Source organism: Drosophila simulans, chromosome 3R (assembly GCF_016746395.2).
Source record: "Drosophila simulans strain w501 chromosome 3R, Prin_Dsim_3.1, whole genome shotgun sequence".
Classification (NCBI taxonomy): Eukaryota; Metazoa; Arthropoda; class Insecta; order Diptera; family Drosophilidae; genus Drosophila; species Drosophila simulans.
In genome coordinates, this window is record NC_052523.2 from 929,075 (window position 1) to 948,326 (window position 19,252).

The following is a 19,252-nucleotide window of genomic DNA, read 5'->3' on the forward strand; positions in this document are numbered from 1 at the left end:
GGCAATTTAAAACTTTTGGAAAACCAAATGTTATAACATTATAAAAAGTTTAAAATATTTGAATTAATTGATTTTTCTTTACCACAATTCCAATTATTCCATTTCAATTGCACCCTAGAAATGTCGACTATGGGATGTATCATTATTTTCACGTTGTGACATTGTGCATAGACAAGCACTATAAAAACACAAAAAAAACCAATTATCAGTTCCAAAGATTTTCCCAAAACAAGATTTTTGAATAACTGTTTTTTTTTAATTTGCATAATCAAAACCATACGCCTACTTTAATAATTTAGCATACAGCAATTTAAAGTTATAACAAAAAAGCCCGATGATTTTGTGGCAAAGAACTTCATTGACTTAGAGCAACCAAAAAGAGCAGCAACAAAGGATTCTTCTCCGGTATGCGTCATAGATGCATGGATGCTATTCCAGTTCGTTATTCTCGTTTTGCCGCCTCAGCGTCGTGTCATGATCCTCCGCATCATCTTCCTCAAAGCCCGACATAAGACGATTGAATATGTCACCAAACATTCCGCCCAACCCGGGCGGACCAGAATGAGCAGCCTCCGGCTGCTCATCGAAATACAGCACCCCAATCTTGGCTATGTACTTCAGAAAAGACGTGTCGCGCTTTAGGGATGGATCGTACAGCTTACGTAAGGCCCGAAACCCAGCCACACGCTTCGCGTCAATAAGGCGAAAGAGGAAGTACAAGAAGTTGACCAGCGGTTCCTTATAGGGGAACTCATGCTTGAGCAGCTTGGCGTGGTAGCGTGTGTACTCGGTGAACGTGTCCTCTGCAGTTTTCCGATCCTTAAGGGATAGCTGCTGCAGCACCGCTTGTACCAGGAACAAGTCCACCTCGCCCTGGAAGCCCCTGCTCTGGCTGATTTCAATTAGCACTCGCCCGCATAGGCTGCCATCCTGACAGAGTAGATAGTGGTGACGAGCCGACTCAATGTTGCCCTCGGTCCAAAACACGTGTGCAATTAACTTATGCAGCACTGGGTGGCCATACTGGCCATGCAGGGCCGTGCTCCACTTAATGGTCCGTTGCTAAAGGGAAAAATATCTCATTACCGGGATAAGTCGCGTTTAATAACGTCAGAGACTCACAATAAGGGTTTCGCGCTCCACAGTCGCGGCATTAAGTCCGCGGATCAAAGCCCCTAGGCGTGGAACCCACAGGAAGTTGTCGGTATCCTCCGCCTGTGGTCCTCGCTTCTCTAACGTGTCCAGCAGAAGGAGACATAGGTCCGCGGCGCTGCTTTCCTGCTCCTTGGCAATAAGTTGCTGTGCTCCATCAAAGAGCAGGTCCAGGCAGTCCTGATAGCGTTTCTGCGCCGTGTACCTAAGGAATCGAATTTCATATTGGATTGCATTTCCTTGCGCGGATTATACAAATAGTCTACCGAAAATACAGCGTCCTATACATCATGTGCGCTTCATAGAATTCTCCTCCTGCCAGAGACTGGGACAACTTGGCAAGTACTCGGCTGACACCGCGCTGTCCAGTGGACACCGCACTGCCGCTGGCTATTGGACCTGTCTCGGCGGCAGACATTTGATTGTTTGCTGTGTTAATTCGTACGCTTTAAGCGACCTTCCCAATTATGTGGAAGCCGATTTTTATAATTTATTTTGTATTTACATATACCAGCTTCCCGATGACGAACTATCGGTGTCGATTGCCAAATATAACACTCTTTGCACAGGCGTCCAGTGTCAAAAGAAAAGTGGAGGGTTTACACTTCTAACCAATCAATTGATAATTTAAGATGCATTCGTAAAACACGTTTTCAGGTTTTAATAGTTCTCTGCTTGGCTATTGCATACAAATATTGATATTTTCTTATGCTTACCCACATCAGAAAATTTGTTCTTTATAATTCATTTTGCTTTTTGTATACCAATGTGGTCGTTATATGAATATTACATTACAAATATAAATTTGTTTTGCAGCTAATAGGCAGTAATAAGATAAGACATGTCCAGTTTTCTGATATTTGTTGATTTGAGCTATTTCTTCACTTCGTTTAAGTTAACTAACAATTATTAGCTAAATTGACCAAATGCTCATGGTTCACACAACTACTAAATATAACGCTGCTGCTGTTGCGACCCTGTGTGAACAGCCCTAATCGACGACTTCAATGGAATGACGGGGGAAGAACGGGAAGATAAAGCAGCTGAGAATTGCCAGGCATTGTGGAATTTTTTTAAACTTTCAAATCAAATGAATAGTGATCTGAAGGAGAGTGGTTCCGGAGCCAGAAAAGACGTGGCCGCACCGGCAGCCGGCGATTTCGTCGCCGCTAGCGGATTCGCTCCCAATCGTTGGGTCAAACTGAATGTGGGTGGACAAATCTACGCCACCACCATCGACACTCTGGTGGGCAGAGAACCGGATTCAATGCTTGCTAGGATGTTCCTGCAAGATGGAAGCATGATGCCCAGCGAGCGTGACGAGCAAGGAGCATACCTGATTGATCGAAGTCCTCGCTATTTTGAGCCGATCATCAACTACCTTCGCCACGGACAGTTCGTCTGCGATTCGAACATCAGTGTGATGGGCGTTTTGGAGGAGGCGCGGTTCTTCGGAATCTTTTCGCTTGTCACCCATTTGGAGGAACGCCTGGGACAGCAGGAGACGCCGCTGGGGGACAGGCCATTGACGCGCAACGACGTCATCAAGGCCATCATTCAGACCTCTGTGATAACGGAGTTGCGCTTTCAGGGCGTTAATCTGTCTGGGGCCGATCTACGAAAGCTAGATTTTCGCAACATTAACTTTAAGGTGTGCGCAAAAGAATTTCATTTTAAGGCACTGCAAGAAGTGTATTTTCTAAATTGTGTCAAACGAAATTTTAAGTCTTTCCAACGCCGTATCACGACTGCATATCATTGTAGTTTGCTACACACTAAAGAAAATATTTTTGTCCACAAAAAAAAAATAAATAGGAAAATGATTGGTGGAGATCTATCAAGTTGAAGCCATTAATTATACTAAAGACTATCCTTTTTGCTCCACAGTATGCCAACATGTCTCACTGCAATTTGTCCCACACCAATCTTAACTACTGCTGCCTTGAACGCGCGGATCTTCAGTACGCGAACTTGGAATGCGCCCAACTAGTGTCAGTGCGGGGACTTTGTGCCAATATGGTAAGCTATTAAATAATCACATCATTTGTGAAACTAGTAGTAACAGATTTACGCCATCCAACTAAGCTAGGAAACTAATCTGCCTAATCTTTCAGGAAGGTGCCAACTTGCGAGGGTGTAATTTTGAAGACCCAACAGGAGTTCGAACTAATCTAGAGGGCGTTAACCTCAAAGGAGCATGTTTGGAAAGCAGCAACATGGCCGGTGTTAACTTACGTGTGGCAAATTTGAAGAACGCAAATATGAAGAACTGTAATTTGCGAGCTGCGGTCTTAGCAGGTGCCGACTTGGAAAAATGCAATCTTTCAGGAAGCGACTTGCAGGAGGCAAATTTGCGGGGGGCAAATTTAAAGGACGCGGAGCTTACCCTAATGGTGACCCCCTTGCACATGTCACAGGCCATACGATGATTTCTGGGTTGGCACCTATCACTAATATTAATATTATGGACTGTACATACTTAAAAGTTTAATCGTAGGTTTTAAAATAAACAGTATTAGGATTGTATTTCTAATGTCGTTTTTATTATTCTTGTTTTTATACCCGCTACTCGTAGAGTAAAAGGGTATACTAGATTCGTTGAAAAGTATGTAAATGACCGATGGAAGCGTTTCAACTTCCGACAAAATATAAATCAATCGACTTTGTATGTCCGTTTGTCCGTATGAACTTCGATATCTCAGGAACTATAAAATCTAGAAGGTTGAGTTTAAGCATACGGATTCTAGAGACGAAGACGCAGCTCACGGTTGTTGACTGATTTTGCCATGCCTATGGTTCTAACGCCAACAAACCGCACAAAACTGTGACGTCCACACTTTTGAAAAATGTGTTGATATTTTTTTACTTTTTTATTAATTTTGTAAGTTTCTATCGATTTGCAAAAAAAACTTTCTCCACGCCCACACTAACGCCCTAAAACCGGCCAAAACTGCCATGCACACATTTTTAAACAGTTTTTGGATATTTTTTATAAGTTTATATTTATTATTATTATTAATATTATTTATTTTGATATTTTATAAGTCTTGTAAATTTCCATCGATTTGCTAAAAAAATTTTTGCCACGCCCACTCTAACGCCCTTAAGCCGGCAAACCGGTCTTGCCACACTTTTAGGAAATTTTAAAATATGTTTTCATTATATTTCCCAATTTTTATCGATATCCCAGAAAAATTATGAAATTTCGCGTTCGCATTCACATTAGCTGAGTAACAGGTATCTGATAGTCGGGGAACTCCGACTATATCATTCCCTTTTGCTTTTTTTTGATATATAGCCTTAGTGATGCGACAACCTTAAATATTATTTTATATTTTTCTATAAAACATTCCTTGACCTTCTTGATTTCACCAGGGTCTGTATTAAATTTGTGAAGAGTCAGAAGAGTTATAGTTAGAAAACCCTAAGCCAGGACAGGAGCCTGTGGTAATTTTAGTTTATCGTTCGATTCATTTATTTACAAGAAACATAAATAAATAAGAAATATATAAAATCAATCTATTTTTAGTTTTTAATACCTTACCTTCATAGAACATATCTGGGTGGTACTCGATTTTTATTAAAATAATATATAACAATTGAAGCGGAAAAAGATGATGGACTTGCATGTAGATCCAATGTAGATTGTCGGTAGCGTGTATAAACTCAGATGTATAACTTGTATTTTATTTTTAGCTAGAACCATCGCAAGCAACCCTATACGAAATGTATCGATGTATCGCCTCGGCGATGTTTTTTTACGTCACCAGAGAAACGTCAATTTTCAAACGTGGTTTGTTGGAAGCCAGCGGAGAACGGTAGACGTTGCTTGTGAACTGTGAACTGTGTAGCCGTAGCCTGAGCCGGTAAAAAATTGTGAGCAGAACTAAAACACAATTGGCGAGCGATTCGATGGAGGACCAAAGCAACGCAGCTCCCGCTGTCGCCGCGGAGAACGGCGCAAACACCGCGCAGGAGGTGTCTTCGACAAGTAAGTGGCCTGCCCTGCTACCCCGCCCGCCCGGTCGACAAAAATTGCATGTAATTCTCGCGAGTGCTGGTGATTCCATAAATGTTTTGCGCGGCGCCGCGCCTCGCTAGCCTTTGTGCTGGGCATCCAAGGTGAATACTCATGTTCCAGCGGGACAGGTGCCCGATTCGGCCATTTTCTAGGTTCGAGTGTAGAAGCAGATTGTCAAATTCCGCCATATTTATTTCTATGAGGCCCTAGCTGTAAATAAGAGTTGCCGAAACACCGAAGTTGCTTGTTGTTGACACTAATTACGTCATCTTTGCGCGCATTCTGCCCACAATTACAAAAAGTGAAATGAATCATTTTCGGTGCTCTTGGCCGATTTCGATTTCGAGATTCTGTGCTCGCAGTGTCAATTCACCCGCCCGCTTGTGCCCCCCGCTGCCCGACACCACTACACGCGCGCGGCACTTCTCATACGCATACATATTAATTGAGAAATTCGCGACTCGATGCGCTCATCGCCGAGAAATGTGTGCGTGCGAGTGTGTGCGTGTCGAAGCGTTGCCAACTTATTGGTCATGCGTTAATATCGGGATATGGGTTCTCAATTTGTATTTTTCGTCGAAGCCGCCAAGGAAGACGGCCGAAATAGTTTTAGAGGCCAATTCATACTTCAATTTATATTCGACAAGCGCACACACATGCATGTTGACGTGTGTTCTTTAACTAGCACAGGTGGCAACCCTGCCGACTAAATTTTGCATGCAGATTTTTGTTTTCAATGATACGGGCCGGCGTTTGCTGGTGTATGTTTGGGCCAATTTCACATCTGATTGCTGGGCGTGGAAACCGGTATATCAGCCGCGGTATCACCTTTAGTCCAGCGCCAACTGGCGTGATAACACGCGTTCATTACAGACGATAAGGGCAGCGGCTGTGTGCGATTCAGCACATTTGATTTGCACTTTTACAGTCAACCTCCCCTAAGAAGAACCAACATGTGCGAGAAGTTGGGGAATCGCTTGGGTCCGCGCGTTTTCTTACCTACAGACCAGCTCTGGAATGGAGCATGGAATGCTTGAAGATTGGGGCATGATTTAATGAAGGCTAGCTATCACTCACACAAATGCAGCACATCTTGTCATCGTATTGTGAGCTCACCGCTGCAATAAACTAAACTATGTTTCTTTTAGTCATCTGTTTATTTTATGTTCGCTAAAGATATTATTGTAACAACCATGTCGTTACAGCTCAGCCCATAGAGCCCACAAAGCGCTCGCTGCGCGTGCAGACCTGGAAAAAGATCCAAGAGGGCAAGGTTGGCATTGGATTCAACAACATATTTAACCGAATTCCCTCGTTCGTGGGTGCCGATAAGGCTGCTGCCTTGTTTGCCAATGAAGAGGAGTTCAAGAAAGCACGTAAGGGAGGACCACAGCCCCGTTTTTAGTGCACCAATTATCACTCTTTCCCGTATTGCAGAGCACATCAAGGTGAACATCGATCGTGTCTTGCATGAGTTCAAGGAACTGGCGTTGCTGGCCGGCAAGTCCGTATACTTGCCCAGCACCCGTGAATCTTCTGCACTGTGCCTAAAGGTAGATGTGCCGGCCGATGCCACCGAGGAGCAGAAAAAGGAGGCTCTGCGCGTTCAAGACATCCAGAAGTTTCGCTCGGAAATTGGATTGGACAGCGGTTTGAAGCTGGACATCGTGGTTATTGGCTCTGTTGTAGTGTCACGCGAGGGTTACCGCATTGGACGCGGAAATGGGTTCGCTGATCTGGACATCGGCCTTCTTATTGAATTGGGAGCCATTACACCGGAGACAGTTATTGTCACAATCGTGCACGACATGCAGGTGGTGGACTCACTGCCCTCGAATCTATTCCAGAAGTACGATTCGCCAGTTGATATCATTGCAACACCCACAGAAATAATCAGGGTGCCAAAGCGCCTGTCCTTCCCCAATGGCGTTTACTGGGAGCTGCTGTCCGAGCGCCGTCTAAAAATATTGCCCGTGCTGCAGCAGCTTAAGGAAAGGGAGGAGAAGGCGGGAAAATCGATATCCCTCAAGGAGGAAGACACCGATGTGGAGCAGCATCAAAACAACAGACGCCGCCGTGGGCCTGTGCGCCGTCGCCTCCAACGAGGCAACCCAGGACGCACTACTTCGCAGACTGACAACGAACAGCCGCAGGGCGTAAGTTGAATCCGCCACACTGTTTGTAACTATTGAGTAACGTTTAACTCATAATTTTTAGGAGACTACTCAGAAACGCGCTCCACGGCGCAAAGGTCGTTTCGTCAATCGCCGCAGACGTACAACTAAGGTCAGTAGCTTAAATATGGTAGTTAGCCGAAGCCTAATCTTCGTAATTTTAGTCTGAGGGCGATCAGTCTGGTGTTGAAGGAGGTGCTAAAACTGATGATCGCAAGTTACCAGAGGCTGGCACTGATGAGCGTCGTTCAAAGAAGAACAAGAACAGTGATTTTTGCATTAAGTTGACAAATCTGTCTCGTGATATTCGCGTCAAGGACTTAAAGTCGGAGCTCCGCAAACGCGAATGCACTCCGATGTCAATTTCTTGGAAGGGTATGTCACTTATATTTGGTTTAAAAGCTCTACGCTAACTATACCAACTCGTTAGGACACTTTGGAAAGTGTTTCCTGCACTTTGGGAACCGCAAGGGGGTTCCCAGTACCCAGGACGACATGGACAAGGTGTTGAAGTCCCTCAACGATCTCTCGCTCACCATTACCACTGGCGGCGAGACAGCCCCAGCTGCCGCCGCAGGGGAGGGCGATGAGAAAGCGGAGTCAGCTGAGACTGCAACGCCTGTGCAGACCAAGACTATTCTCGTCAACGTAGAACTGATTCAATTTGGCGAGAAGAAAAGTGCCAGCTCCACTGGTGCCAATGCCGGTGCAGGCGAGGACGGAAAAGCAGACGCGAAAAACGGAGGGGAGGCCGTGACTTTGGCAGGAGGCGACGTGGGTGGTGCGCGCATCGAAGCTGTCGACACCACCACAGTATAGTATGACTTTGCGCTAGGCGCAGCCAATGAACGGTCGCGGCGGACTTCCGCCGGCAGCGCAATGTTTGGAGTTCAACGAAAAAAAGTAACATTTTGTTTAAAAAAAATCGGGAAATACCAAACAAAAAACAAATAGAAATCGAACTCCAAACACCGAACAAACACAAAGTACACTCAACATACACACTCACTAAATACACGCAGGCAGTTACACTTGTGCATACACTGAATACCATGTTTTGCAGCTTGTAGTTTCTTCTTCTCCGTCATTATTCTAACAAACAAGAAGATCAAACGCAACTTTTTCTAACGAGAACACAAATCATTGACGCTTTTTTTAAACAATTGCATTTGTTTTTTGCCTAAGAAAATTAAAACGATTGCAGAAATACTCGTTCCACAAATGCAAAGTGGAACACCATTTCTTCTAAATAATCCTTTTACTAACTTCTTGTGACTCGTTACAATTCTGAGTTAGAGCTCTTCTGAATATTTGTTAATTTGATTTCACACCTCAGCAATAAGATCGTTAAGCAGTTGAGCTGCTAGTAATAGGGCTTGAAGTTGAGTGCGAAGTTGTTCTAAAATGTAATACTAATAGGAATGCCCAATAAATGAGAAATCCCGCGAGTAAGAAAAAATGAATTAACAAACTATTTACACGTTGCATTTGGTTAGTCTTTCCCAACTTTCACCGCAAACATCAATAAATTTAATAATATTTTTAACAAGAGAACAAGAAATGTGTGAAAGCAAGAATTATACAATGCAGAACATAATTATACAAGGCAGAACATAATTATACAATGCAGAACATAATTATTTACTCTTTTTTTATACACAAAAGGCATTACAAAAAAAATATGAAACATGAATGAAATATAACTTGAAATAAAAATTAAAAAAATCGTAAAAATAAACTTGAACGGAAATTACCCGTTTATTTTGCTTTTGGACTTACATCTAACAATATGTACAAAGTAGCTTAGACCTATTTGATTTAAAAGCTATACCCTAAAAGATATAAAATGTCATAGTTCTGTATATAATATGAGCATGTACAAAAATGAAGTTCAGACGAGTTCGAAAAATAGGTTCTGGTCTTTATGGATGGATGGCTGACAAGTCATCGTTGCGCAAGTGGGTCTGGTTCTTGTGCAGTTTGAAACCTGTTGCTTATCAACCGCGTCCTAGGTTTTATTTTTGAAACGGACTCGGCGGCATGTCAAGCGTGCTGCCAGCCGATTCTTTAATCTGCGGTGAAGGAGTGCGATCAATGAACTCAATACTGTCACCCTTTAGCTGGGCGGCTGCGGATGATGCGTTCGCACAGTCGCCGTCGTGCGCAATGGCGGCGGCGGGCTTCTCTTGGATGGGGGCCAAGCTGTTCACGATGGAGTTGGCCATGGCCAGTTCCAGTTCGCGCTGCCAGTCGTTTTCCTTTTGTTCCATGGCTTTGCGCTTCAACTCCTTGTAGCGGTTGTAAACGATGAACTCTTTGACCAGCGCAGTCTCTGGATCGCTGTCCCGTTGTGCTGACCTCTGCTTGGCCAGGCGCTTCTTCTTTTTATGCAAGGGCCGCGATTCCACAATCATTTCCTCCAGCTCTAGGCAGGGATCACAGTTGAGGTGGTCTTCGGGAGGTTTATAGATGGGTTTGATCTTCTTCTCGAGCACCCTCTGGAAGTCAATGTTGCGCAGCATCGGCGTTTGATGCAGCTCCTGCCTTGTACTGATCCTGGCACCCGGATAGGTGGAGAGTAACTGCAATAGTCATAAAGTGTGTATTAGCCAAAGCCTCTTAAAATAGTGTGATCCAACCCACCTTCTGCAGCAGATCGACAAAGTTGCTGCTCCAGTAGCGGGGATAGTGCACTGGCGTGTTCAATATATTCTTGATCTCCGCCAGAGGGGTGTTCGAGTGCACCACGAAGGGTCGGATGTTTCCCCGCATTTCGTAGGCGACGACGCCAAGTGACCACCAGTCTACCGGATAGCTATAGCCAGCTGAAATTAGATGGAGACAAAAGAGTACTCTATAGACGAGGGCAGCCTTGGGTTTTCGCTAGGCGATGGTCACTGATGTTGTCATATTGTCGTAATGAAGTATTTTATGGAATGAAATTAATGGGAGTGCATTTACCCACGTAAACTAAATGTTCATTACATCGGTACGATTATAATACTCGCCGATCAAATATACGTAATGTATAGTTATAGACCAATTTACTCACCCACTTCGTCCAGGGCACACAGGAACACCTCGGGTGCCATGTAGGGCTTGGTCCCCGACATACTGCAGGCCAAGGCATTTTTTTGCAAACGCGTGGCAATATTAAAATCAGTCAAATGAGCATGTCCTAGAAATAATGTGCATATCAATATACATATCTCGGTCGAAAGAGTTTTGTATATTTTGAACGAATACGTATATTTCGAAAGGGATTAAGTAGCTAGGACAGAATGATGATCTAATTAGTTTCCAAAGGTTAATAATTAATCCAAAATTAGCTTGTAAATACTAAAATTTGCCAAAACTTGTGGTCCTTCTTCTCCTTAAGATTTCAATTTCCACTATCATATCAGCTGTTCCAGCGCTTCCAGTTGCCTGGTTTTTCCACTGTGCACAGACTTACCCGCATCATCCAATAAAATGTTGTCAGGCTTGATGTCCCTGTGAACCACTCGATGCGCCTGCAGGTACTCCAATGCACTGCCGAGCTCGCACACTAATAAGGCCACACTCTGCTCGGAGAATTCCACCTGGGAATGGAATGGGGAGTACGTACACAAGGATGAACAGGTGGGGGAGTTGTCATGGGGTAACTCACTCGGTTCTGTAAATGATATCTTAAGTCCCCGCCAGTCAACAGGTCGCAGACCATAAACAAATCCTCCTCATCTGTAAAAGGGCAGGAGAATTGGGGGATATGAGTGCTCTGTGGCCCGGCTTCAAAAGAAATGCTGTAAGTTAATTTGCATTTTGATTGGCAATCAGCAAAAGACAGATAGCAGAATCAGGCGAGAGCGGTGCCTTCAAAAAACGCTAGGAGCCGCTAAGCTGGACCAGCCTTGGCGAAGGTAGCAGCACCTACCTACTTTCATATGCTTGTTCTTGGCTTGAATATGGAAATAAGTACATACGTTGCGGGGCAAGAAGTAGAACAAAGTTGGCTCGCTAGGAACAGTTATTTTGTTATTTCCTTCTTGGGGCTTCGCAGGAACACAACAATGTTCGCGTTGCTGTACCCCTTACACATAGAGTATAACGGTATTTTAGTTTCGTTTACAGGTGAAACATTGAAGCTCTTACAGTTTCAAAAACTATGTCAATAAGATATTTACAAGAATCTATCTATCTAAGAAAACAAGAGAGAATGTTATAGTGGAGTTTCCCGACTGTCAGATACCCGTTACTCAGTTACTCAGTTGGAAGTGTGAACGAGAAATTTCAATATTTTTTGGAATATATGTGGTAGTTTTGGGCGGTTTAAGGCAACTCGATGGAAATTCGAAATACTAATAGAAAAATTAACAAATTTCAAAATAACTTTTAAAAATGTGGGCGTGGCAACATGGGTCAACAATTCTATGTCTCTAGAATCTGTAAGCTTATTCTAAATCTGCTGGCTTTTATAGTTACTGAGATCTAGAGGTTTATACGGACGGACAGACAAACGGACAGGGCCAGATCGACTCGGCTATTGATCCTTATCAAGAATAGGGTATATACTTTATATGGTCGGAAACGCTTCCTTCTGCCTCTTACTTATTTTTCAACGAATATAGTATACCCTTTTACTCTACGAGCAACAACTAAGTTGGAATCCTCGGATTACATGTTTCCTCGTTTGGATACTCGATTGTGTTCATATGCTCGAGAATTGTGCCTGTGAAGACTTACCCTGAAAAGAGAACCATAAATTGACGAGAAACGGGTGCTCCAACGACGATAGCAGTTCCACCTCCTTGATGACGCCACCAAGAGCTCCGCGCATTTCGCAAGCGGAGCGACTAACATATTTCATTGCGTACAGGATGCCGCTATCCCGCTTTTGGACAATGCACACCTGCGAAAATTCTTGTGAAGGCGAGGGTTTTTCCTTAAAATGACCAAAAAGTGCTCATACCTTTCCGAAACTGCCCTTGCCAATGGCGCGGAGTATTTGGAAATGGTCAAAATTGACTGAAACGTAAGATAGGGGAAGTGAGTATGAGTATTTAGGTAACAATGAGTGAGGACTGCCTATTGGTCCACAGAGCATAAATATCCTTAACGAATCTATATATGAACTTTTATTTGCACACACCCGATGGCTTCTAACTCGGAATTTGGCTCTGGCAGTCTACGCACAGCATGTGGCCCATTGCGAGCGAGTGATCCTCGGGATCGAATTTCGGGATAATCTGAATCAACTGAAGTCTTTGCCGTGGGCACAGGAAAAACGGGGGTAGAACATCCACTTGGAGAAGCCACAAATTGGGAAAACAGTGCATGATGAGCGCCTGGAAGTGCTCCCTGCCTAAATAGCTGATCCTCAGCTCAAGCAGCTGCTGGCAGGCGCTAGCCAAGAGGAACCTGAAGTCATCTCCCAGAAGGGGTATCTCGAGCAGGTTTAGAGAGATCCTGGTCAGCCGGTGACGCCATATACTTCCCAGCAGGGGACGACAGCGCTCGTAGCTCTGCATCATAGCAATCTGATCGGGCAGTTCCAGGAGTCCTAATATCCTCTCCAGGCACAGGTCGTCTACAAACTCCATTGCCTCCGGTTCGCCCCGGGTGTAGGTGCTCCACAAACTTGGCAGTAGATGTTAAAGCCCTAAGCCCACTGCGTTATTCGATCACATTGTGAAAAACTATTAGACGATTTTTGCGCACATTTTCAGAAAATTTATTTAATTTGTGGGCCATTTCAATTTGACAGCACTTGTTTAAACTATTCAGTTAGAATAAAAAGCGGAGAGCTTTAATAAAAAAATCAAAGTTATGATTTTGTAGCTTCATTAAGCTCTTATTGCTCGACGCGTAGTAGGTATATTGTTATATATATAATATATATATTATATTAATTGGCAAGGGTCAAGAGACCTCCTTTCAGTACTTACCATCGTCATCGGCGAGCAGACTCGCGTCGGATCTGCTCGATGTATTGGCGCCCATGGTGCTACATCAATGGGTTGAATCGAAGTCGATAATGGGCTCCTCCCTAAGCTCGCTCTTGCTTAAATAGGATCAAATTGGTTTCTGATTTTGTTGCCGGGTAGGTCCTCCAGTTATTTACTTTGGAGTCGAATTCGCAGTGTTCCTAATTGACTAGATGAGAGGAAGTATGGTTAGAAAACACTTGATACTAAATTCAATAGGTATGCTTAGATTTCATTGGTGATAAGATTCAAAGCAAACAAAAATTTATCACGGCTTTTATTATTGTGGTATTTGGTAACGTCAACGCTAGTACAGAAATTAAGCTTAGTAATTGGTTAATAGTAATTCATTTCATACTATTGTAAGCTTATACCTATTATACATATATCTGAAAGTAACAGAAATATCCGTCATGAGGGTCTAATGTGTAACAAGGTGAAGAGCGAATGAAGTAGGCTCCTTTCCTCAGTTGTTGTTTAGCTCTTGTTGTTTCCGAGATCTCGACCCTTATACGGACAGATAGACGAACGGACAGATCTGCAGCTAGTGAAGATGGAGTGTGCAACATATAACAGATCTAACAGATACGCTTTAGTGACACAAAATTACTTTATATAATTTGGCTATTGGCCATTGCCCACCTACTACAAACCATATTTTATTATTTGCTTTGTTAAATGTCCGAGATCTCAAAGGTTCTACTCCCAGCCGGACAGACATACGGACATGGTTACATCATCGTAGAATGGCGTCCACACTGATACACTTTTAGTATTCAAAAGCGAATCTGACATTTCACACAGAATATGTTAAATTCTGACTAGCTGTCGACGTATACAAATACTCTCGGTGCGAATGTCATTTTTATTTTATACAAGTCTTTAGAAAACTATAGAAAACACTCTTGGCTCTGGACCTATTTACAAATCGTGCACAGCGCTAAAGGATGGGCCCCGAAGGGTCCATAGACATCTGCGCGAAGGGCAGCGGTCGGGTGGAAACCGTCACCCTGCGCCAGAACGAACAGATCCGGAACCTGCGCGTCCTGGTGGCAGTGCGCTTTGAGCAGGCTATTTCTCGGATCATCCTGGTCTTCGCGGGCCAGGTGCTGAGTGACGAGGGGACCATCGACAGTAGGGGGATCGTCTCCGGCGTCACTGTGCACGTGGTTTGCCGGGCGGAAGTAACAAGCTCTCCATCGCCGACGCCGATCACGGCCACAAAGCGTTCCAAGCCGAGCGAGCGCCTCATGAGATCCTGGCAGTCGGCCCACATAGCCTATCTGCAACAAGCGCCCGATGTGCTGAGAAGCCTGCTACAGGCTGATCCGCGAATCCGGAGTCTGCTCGATGAGAATGCGGCCATGCGCCACTACTTGAACAGCGACCAGAACCTACGGGAGATGCTTTCGTTGGCCTTCAGCCCGGCCAAGCAAGAGCTGGGACGCCGCCGCGACCTCCACATATCACGCATGGAGTTTGTGCCTGGCGGGTACAAGGTCTTGAGCCGACTGAACTACTGCATGCTACAGGCCTACGAAGACAACGTGGCCATGTCCTTTCAGCAGGCGTCACAAGGCGCTAAGACGTCCTCGAACCCCCAGCGAGGTCTCGAGGTGAAGGACCCGCTCCCAAACCCATGGCTTCGCATGCCGCGCAGCCGAAACCCGAGGACATGTGCTCTGCCAAGACGTGTCAACAAGGGACGATCTTCTGTTAAGCAGAGCGACCCTGATGCCGATTGCAGGCAGAAGAGCTCATCGAAGGTGACGACTTCTACTGCAACACAGACCATGTGCAAGGGCCGTCGATCCGGTGGTGAGGGACACTGCCAGCACTGCTACCAGACCCAGGTGGAGCAGTTGGCTCAGATGGGCTACAGCAACCGCAGTCGAAACAAACGCGCTCTGCTCATATCTCTGGGCAATGTTGATTGCGCTGTAAGACTACTGGACCACTGGAATCGGTTTTTGGAGGACTGAACTCCATTTGTACTGCTTTTGATTTGTTTCGTTTTTGGCTGAGGTTATCTGACGCCTATTGATATGCACAATAAATATGCACAAAAAAATGAAACCAATCGGTGCGTGATGTAATACCCGTTATTCGTATCTGTCAGTATGCACTGGAACTATAAAAGCTAGAAAGCTGAGAGTAAGCTCGCAGATTCTAAAAACGTAATGTTGCCACTCTAACGCCCACAAACTGGCACGTCCACACTTTCGAAAAATTGTTTTTAAATCTTTTCCTACACGTTTGAAAAATATTCTAATCTTTTACTTATGTTTATTGGTCTTGTAAATTTCTATCGAGCTGATAAAACCACAAACCTCCCATTTTTTCATTATATTCTCCAATATAAAAAAATATAACATTTCGGGTTGGCGTTTAGATGAGAAACAACGGGTATCAGATAGTCGGAGAAGTCGACTATAGCATTCCCTCTTGTTTAATATGCAAGTTAAATAAAGTAAAGTTCGTTGAAATAAGTTACAATAAGTTAATTAATATCACAAAATAAGTGGCTAGTTCGGGAATTAAAGCAATTAATGCAAATTTTTACTACCCCTATGATACATATACAGCTGCGGTTAAAATAATAGCACTACTGCAGGTGAAAAGTTGATTTCCTAAAAAAAGGTATTGAATGTTTATTTTTTTTAAAGTCCGATTGCATGAATAATAAGTACCATATGTTGTACATAAGTAAATATCCACACTAATTCTGAGTTTATTATGGCACAAGAAGGAACACGATAGTAGAGTGCGGATGCGGATTTTCCCTGGATCCGTTGGTGCTAAAATTTTGTAGCAGTTCCTGTTCACGGTATTGAGGTGGTAAATATGGCGTGTTTTTACAATTCACATCGAATTTTCCATCTTTTTGACCTTATCGATAAATGAATGAATTCTTTTTACAGGACAACGTTTTTATCAACATTAATCGAAGAAATCGAACAAAAGTGTAGTAAGCACCATGCGGAACTTGAAAATAATTTCATTTTTATTATTAGACTATATCCTGGCACATAGCAACGCTCCTATTGAATAAATTTTGGGAAGAAACCTCCTTCGACCGTTACTGGCTTAAATATGTTATGCATTGCAGACATGGAATTGCAAGCTCTTTGTTTTCAACATTCTCCCGATTCTCCGCCCAATCAGTTTCTAAAAAAAACGGATGACATCATATTACGCTCTGGCGCGGAGAAAAAATCTATAAATTGAAGCGACTTGATGGAGCCGCGATTCATATTGCCGGGGTGTGTGCGGCACCACTGAATTTGTGTATATCCAGAGATTGCAAGTAAAGGCCGGTGATGTCTCAATATGCCCAACTGCTTTGCATAATCCAAATCAAAATGTCAGTTGGTGTCGCATTAGCATAGATAAGTCATTGTTGAAGTAGCTTGTAGCTTGTAACCGCAAAAGGGACGGCAGAAGACACCCCAAAACCCTTGGAAATCAAGTTGACGGCCAATCCAATGCGACGAGAGTGAAATGGGCTTCTAGGGTTCATCGACATTCCCCGTCCGTTCTTTCAATCCAGCTGCTCGATGGGACACCAAAATAATAGTGGACAGACACATACATATCTACAGGCATGTGTATGTACATACATACACACCACGACCGAGTAGCCCCGAAATACCTGCTTCTCTGTTGGCAGAATCCTCGCAACGCTTATCTGGAGGACGTCAGAGGTTACCACTTCGCTTCCTTTGAATTTATCGATTGGCTTGGCTCGCGTCGAGATGTTGGTTTTGCTCATACCTGCATGCACGGCTCATTTGAATTGGACTCGCTTTCAGTGGTCCAAAGTGCTGGCACGAACATGCCCCACTCGCCCCACCAAGGCGAAGGTGGCTTACTCCGCACAGGTACGTGTGTGTGCCTGTTCTGAGCCTGTGTTGGTGCAGTGAGCTGTTGCTGTTGCTCCCTTGATTCCTGGCAGTATGTACGCACACGTACACGGACACGGAGCTGGCGATGGCGAAAAGTCACGCCATTGTCACAACACCCACACAGCGAAATGCAATGGACACTGTAGCCGTTACCACCGCCGTCGGCAATTATTCACGTTTTCGGCCCAGCGAGTCCTTCTTATCCTGCTTGGCCGTCGAGCCACCGCGTTCAGCCGCCGCGTAGTTGGGACTGAAACTGTTTTGTTTATAAAGCGGCGCTCTGCTCTGTCATGCTGCAAACATCTCTCTTCCTTGCTCTCCCTCTCTTTCCGGAGATCCTGCGCAGGTGCGAGTCGTGCGGAGAGCGAAGAGGGCACAGGAGACACAAAAGGCAAATCGCCGAGCCTTATGAATGAACGCCAATTAGCCAAGTTGGCTAGGTGCACTGCCTATATTAATGTGCTTACTTTTGCTCCGATTATGACTGGTAAGACCCTATTTACAATGCCCTCCTTTTCGAGGCGCCAAAAGGCGCATCACTTGAGCGTAAAATGATTGCGCACATGTTTCACAATTACCGGGTCCATCCATCTGACTGATGGATGAGCCGACATCCGGTCGGGTGTCCGGATCAGACTGGCATTACGACGACTTCCCATTCCCTTAAAGCCTCCACTTTTATCCCTTTCGCCTCAGAGGCACCGAAATTATGTGGATGAAGTGGATTGATGTGTACGTATAAAGCTCTTTACCTGTCTTATTAATAATATAAATATGTAAATAAGTTCAAACTAAGCACAAAGAAATTAAAATGAATAAGAATAGTTGGGAAAAATGATAATTTGGCAAAAAGAAATTGATTATTTAATTTAAGTAAAGTTAAGTAAAGAATTATACATTTTCTTTTTTCAAATTTAACTTTATACAGAAATTTGCGCAACTGATGAGATAGAATGATCAACAAGTAAAAGAAATTTAAAACAAGAGGAAACGCTATAGTGGAGTTTCTCGACTATCAGATACCCGTTATTTAGCAAATAAAAGTGTATCCTGCAAAGAGTTTAAAAAACTATTAACTAAACGGATAAAGCACAGCCACACTGTTTCTTGAATCAGTTCAGAAGCAGAACAAAAACATCTTCTTTAGGGTCACAATAATTGGGGATATTAACAACCGTTTGTGCCTGGTACAAGGTGCCGAAGCTTATCATAACTTAAGCAATAATAATCCTCCGCCATTTTGGCACGGCATTAAGATTTATAATAAAGCCGAAATGTGAAATGTGTTGTTTTGCCGCCTTGTTTCGCTTGTTTCCTTCAAACGCTTGTTGTTTTTCCCAGTTTAATTGCCAGTATATCCACATGCATGTTGGCTCATTTTCCTTTTGAGAGGGGAGGATTCTTGTGGATTAGGTCACATGCCTTCCAAGGAGTCGTTTAAGGTGAACTAATAAATGTAGCAACCAAAATAAGTGGAACGAATATATATGCATATACTTTGTATAGTCGTAAATGTTTCCTTTGCCGCCTTGCAAATACGACTATACTACTATATAGACTGAATTAAATCAACCCTTTAAAAAGTTATACAAACAAATCAAAACATGTGCGAACATGACAGTCTTTAAGAATTTGAACTGGCTGGAGAGTTAGATGCTTACAAGGCCTTAAGAGTTTGATGGTTGGTAAAACGATTTGAAATGGAGCTTAAGCTTATGTGCGAAATTGTGATTATTTCTGATGCGATTTGACGGTCGATCTGAACCCAACTCCGGTCGAAAATAACTATTGAAAATACGTTTTTATACGTATGTATGTGTACTATATTTTTCTGAATGTACCAGTAACTTGTTAAACGGGCTCAAAGTGCTTAACTAACCGCCACAATCAAGTGTTGAAAAGCGGACAGCGATTTGCTTGCATGACCAGACTTCAAGAGGCCACGCTAGTCAGCCTTGAACCGCTGAGTAAATCCGTTTAAAATGCTAATTTCCCTTTGCGAGGTATTTCAATAACAATATCCTGCTTTTGGATCCG

At 43.7% G+C, this 19,252-nt stretch overlaps 5 protein-coding genes across 7 annotated transcripts; 3 read left to right on the forward strand and 2 right to left on the reverse strand.

Moving 5' to 3' along the window:
* Positions 1 to 234: 234 nt before the first annotated feature.
* Positions 235 to 1,704, reverse strand: LOC6726685 (Golgi to ER traffic protein 4 homolog). Its single transcript, XM_002102060.4, has 3 exons — positions 1,419 to 1,704; positions 1,123 to 1,357; positions 235 to 1,062 (listed from the first exon to the last, which is right to left on the reverse strand). Exons 1-3 carry the CDS (start codon positions 1,568 to 1,570, stop codon positions 430 to 432), a joined length of 1,020 nt encoding a protein of 339 aa, XP_002102096.1. The 5' UTR covers positions 1,571 to 1,704; the 3' UTR covers positions 235 to 429.
* Positions 1,705 to 2,127: 423 nt separating this feature from the next.
* LOC6726686 (BTB/POZ domain-containing protein KCTD9) lies at positions 2,128 to 3,678 on the forward strand. The gene is made up of 3 exons (XM_002102061.3): positions 2,128 to 2,803; positions 3,040 to 3,171; positions 3,267 to 3,678. Exons 1-3 carry the CDS (start codon positions 2,165 to 2,167, stop codon positions 3,579 to 3,581), a joined length of 1,086 nt encoding a protein of 361 aa, XP_002102097.2. The 5' UTR covers positions 2,128 to 2,164; the 3' UTR covers positions 3,582 to 3,678.
* A 1,202-nt stretch (positions 3,679 to 4,880) lies between these two features.
* On the forward strand, positions 4,881 to 9,121 carry LOC6726687 (methenyltetrahydrofolate synthase domain-containing protein). Its single transcript, XM_002102062.4, has 6 exons — positions 4,881 to 5,143; positions 6,379 to 6,549; positions 6,611 to 7,329; positions 7,391 to 7,459; positions 7,512 to 7,722; positions 7,778 to 9,121. Exons 1-6 carry the CDS (start codon positions 5,065 to 5,067, stop codon positions 8,164 to 8,166), a joined length of 1,638 nt encoding a protein of 545 aa, XP_002102098.1. The 5' UTR covers positions 4,881 to 5,064; the 3' UTR covers positions 8,167 to 9,121.
* On the reverse strand, positions 8,307 to 17,553 carry LOC6726688 (serine/threonine-protein kinase 32A). 3 transcript variants are annotated; one of them, XM_016176040.3, is made up of 9 exons: positions 16,963 to 17,553; positions 13,272 to 13,479; positions 12,296 to 12,351; positions 12,070 to 12,235; positions 10,997 to 11,067; positions 10,802 to 10,928; positions 10,400 to 10,525; positions 9,991 to 10,172; positions 8,307 to 9,929 (listed from the first exon to the last, which is right to left on the reverse strand). In XM_016176040.3, the coding sequence occupies exons 2-9, from the start codon at positions 13,324 to 13,326 to the stop codon at positions 9,363 to 9,365; spliced, it is 1,350 nt and encodes a 449-aa protein (XP_016033178.1). In that variant the 5' UTR covers positions 13,327 to 13,479; positions 16,963 to 17,553; the 3' UTR covers positions 8,307 to 9,362. The 3 variants fall into 3 exon arrangements, with proteins under 3 accessions (XP_016033178.1, XP_002102099.1, XP_044779367.1); XM_002102063.4 differs by lacking the exons at positions 13,272 to 13,479; positions 16,963 to 17,553 and adding an exon at positions 12,491 to 13,197; XM_044923432.1 differs by lacking the exons at positions 13,272 to 13,479; positions 16,963 to 17,553 and having other exon boundaries at positions 12,296 to 12,560.
* LOC6726689 (ubiquilin-4) lies at positions 14,103 to 15,386 on the forward strand. The gene has a single exon (XM_002102064.4). The coding sequence runs from the start codon at positions 14,258 to 14,260 to the stop codon at positions 15,290 to 15,292; it is 1,035 nt and encodes a 344-aa protein (XP_002102100.1). The 5' UTR covers positions 14,103 to 14,257; the 3' UTR covers positions 15,293 to 15,386.
* Positions 17,554 to 19,252: the final 1,699 nt, after the last annotated feature.

Excerpts from the sequence above, each read along its gene's own strand:
- LOC6726685 (XM_002102060.4), bottom strand. The coding sequence starts at position 1,570 with ATGTCTGCCGCCGAGACAGGTCCAATAGCCAGCGGCAGTGCGGTGTCC. Across the intron at positions 1,358-1,418 it reads TATAGGACGCTGTATTTTCG|GTACACGGCGCAGAAACGCT; the intron begins GTAGACTATTTG and ends TCGATTCCTTAG. Across the intron at positions 1,063-1,122 it reads TGGAGCGCGAAACCCTTATT|CAACGGACCATTAAGTGGAG; the intron begins GTGAGTCTCTGA and ends TTTTCCCTTTAG.
- LOC6726686 (XM_002102061.3), top strand. The coding sequence starts at position 2,165 with ATGACGGGGGAAGAACGGGAAGATAAAGCAGCTGAGAATTGCCAGGCA. Across the intron at positions 2,804-3,039 it reads TTCGCAACATTAACTTTAAG|TATGCCAACATGTCTCACTG; the intron begins GTGTGCGCAAAA and ends TTTGCTCCACAG. Across the intron at positions 3,172-3,266 it reads GGGGACTTTGTGCCAATATG|GAAGGTGCCAACTTGCGAGG; the intron begins GTAAGCTATTAA and ends CTAATCTTTCAG.
- LOC6726687 (XM_002102062.4), top strand. The coding sequence starts at position 5,065 with ATGGAGGACCAAAGCAACGCAGCTCCCGCTGTCGCCGCGGAGAACGGC. Across the intron at positions 6,550-6,610 it reads AGAGGAGTTCAAGAAAGCAC|AGCACATCAAGGTGAACATC; the intron begins GTAAGGGAGGAC and ends CCCGTATTGCAG. Across the intron at positions 7,460-7,511 it reads GCCGCAGACGTACAACTAAG|TCTGAGGGCGATCAGTCTGG; the intron begins GTCAGTAGCTTA and ends TCGTAATTTTAG.
- LOC6726688 (XM_002102063.4), bottom strand. The coding sequence starts at position 12,926 with ATGGAGTTTGTAGACGACCTGTGCCTGGAGAGGATATTAGGACTCCTG. Across the intron at positions 12,236-12,295 it reads GCAAGGGCAGTTTCGGAAAG|GTGTGCATTGTCCAAAAGCG; the intron begins GTATGAGCACTT and ends GAATTTTCGCAG. Across the intron at positions 9,930-9,990 it reads TTGTCGATCTGCTGCAGAAG|TTACTCTCCACCTATCCGGG; the intron begins GTGGGTTGGATC and ends TGACTATTGCAG.
- LOC6726689 (XM_002102064.4), top strand. The coding sequence starts at position 14,258 with ATGGGCCCCGAAGGGTCCATAGACATCTGCGCGAAGGGCAGCGGTCGG.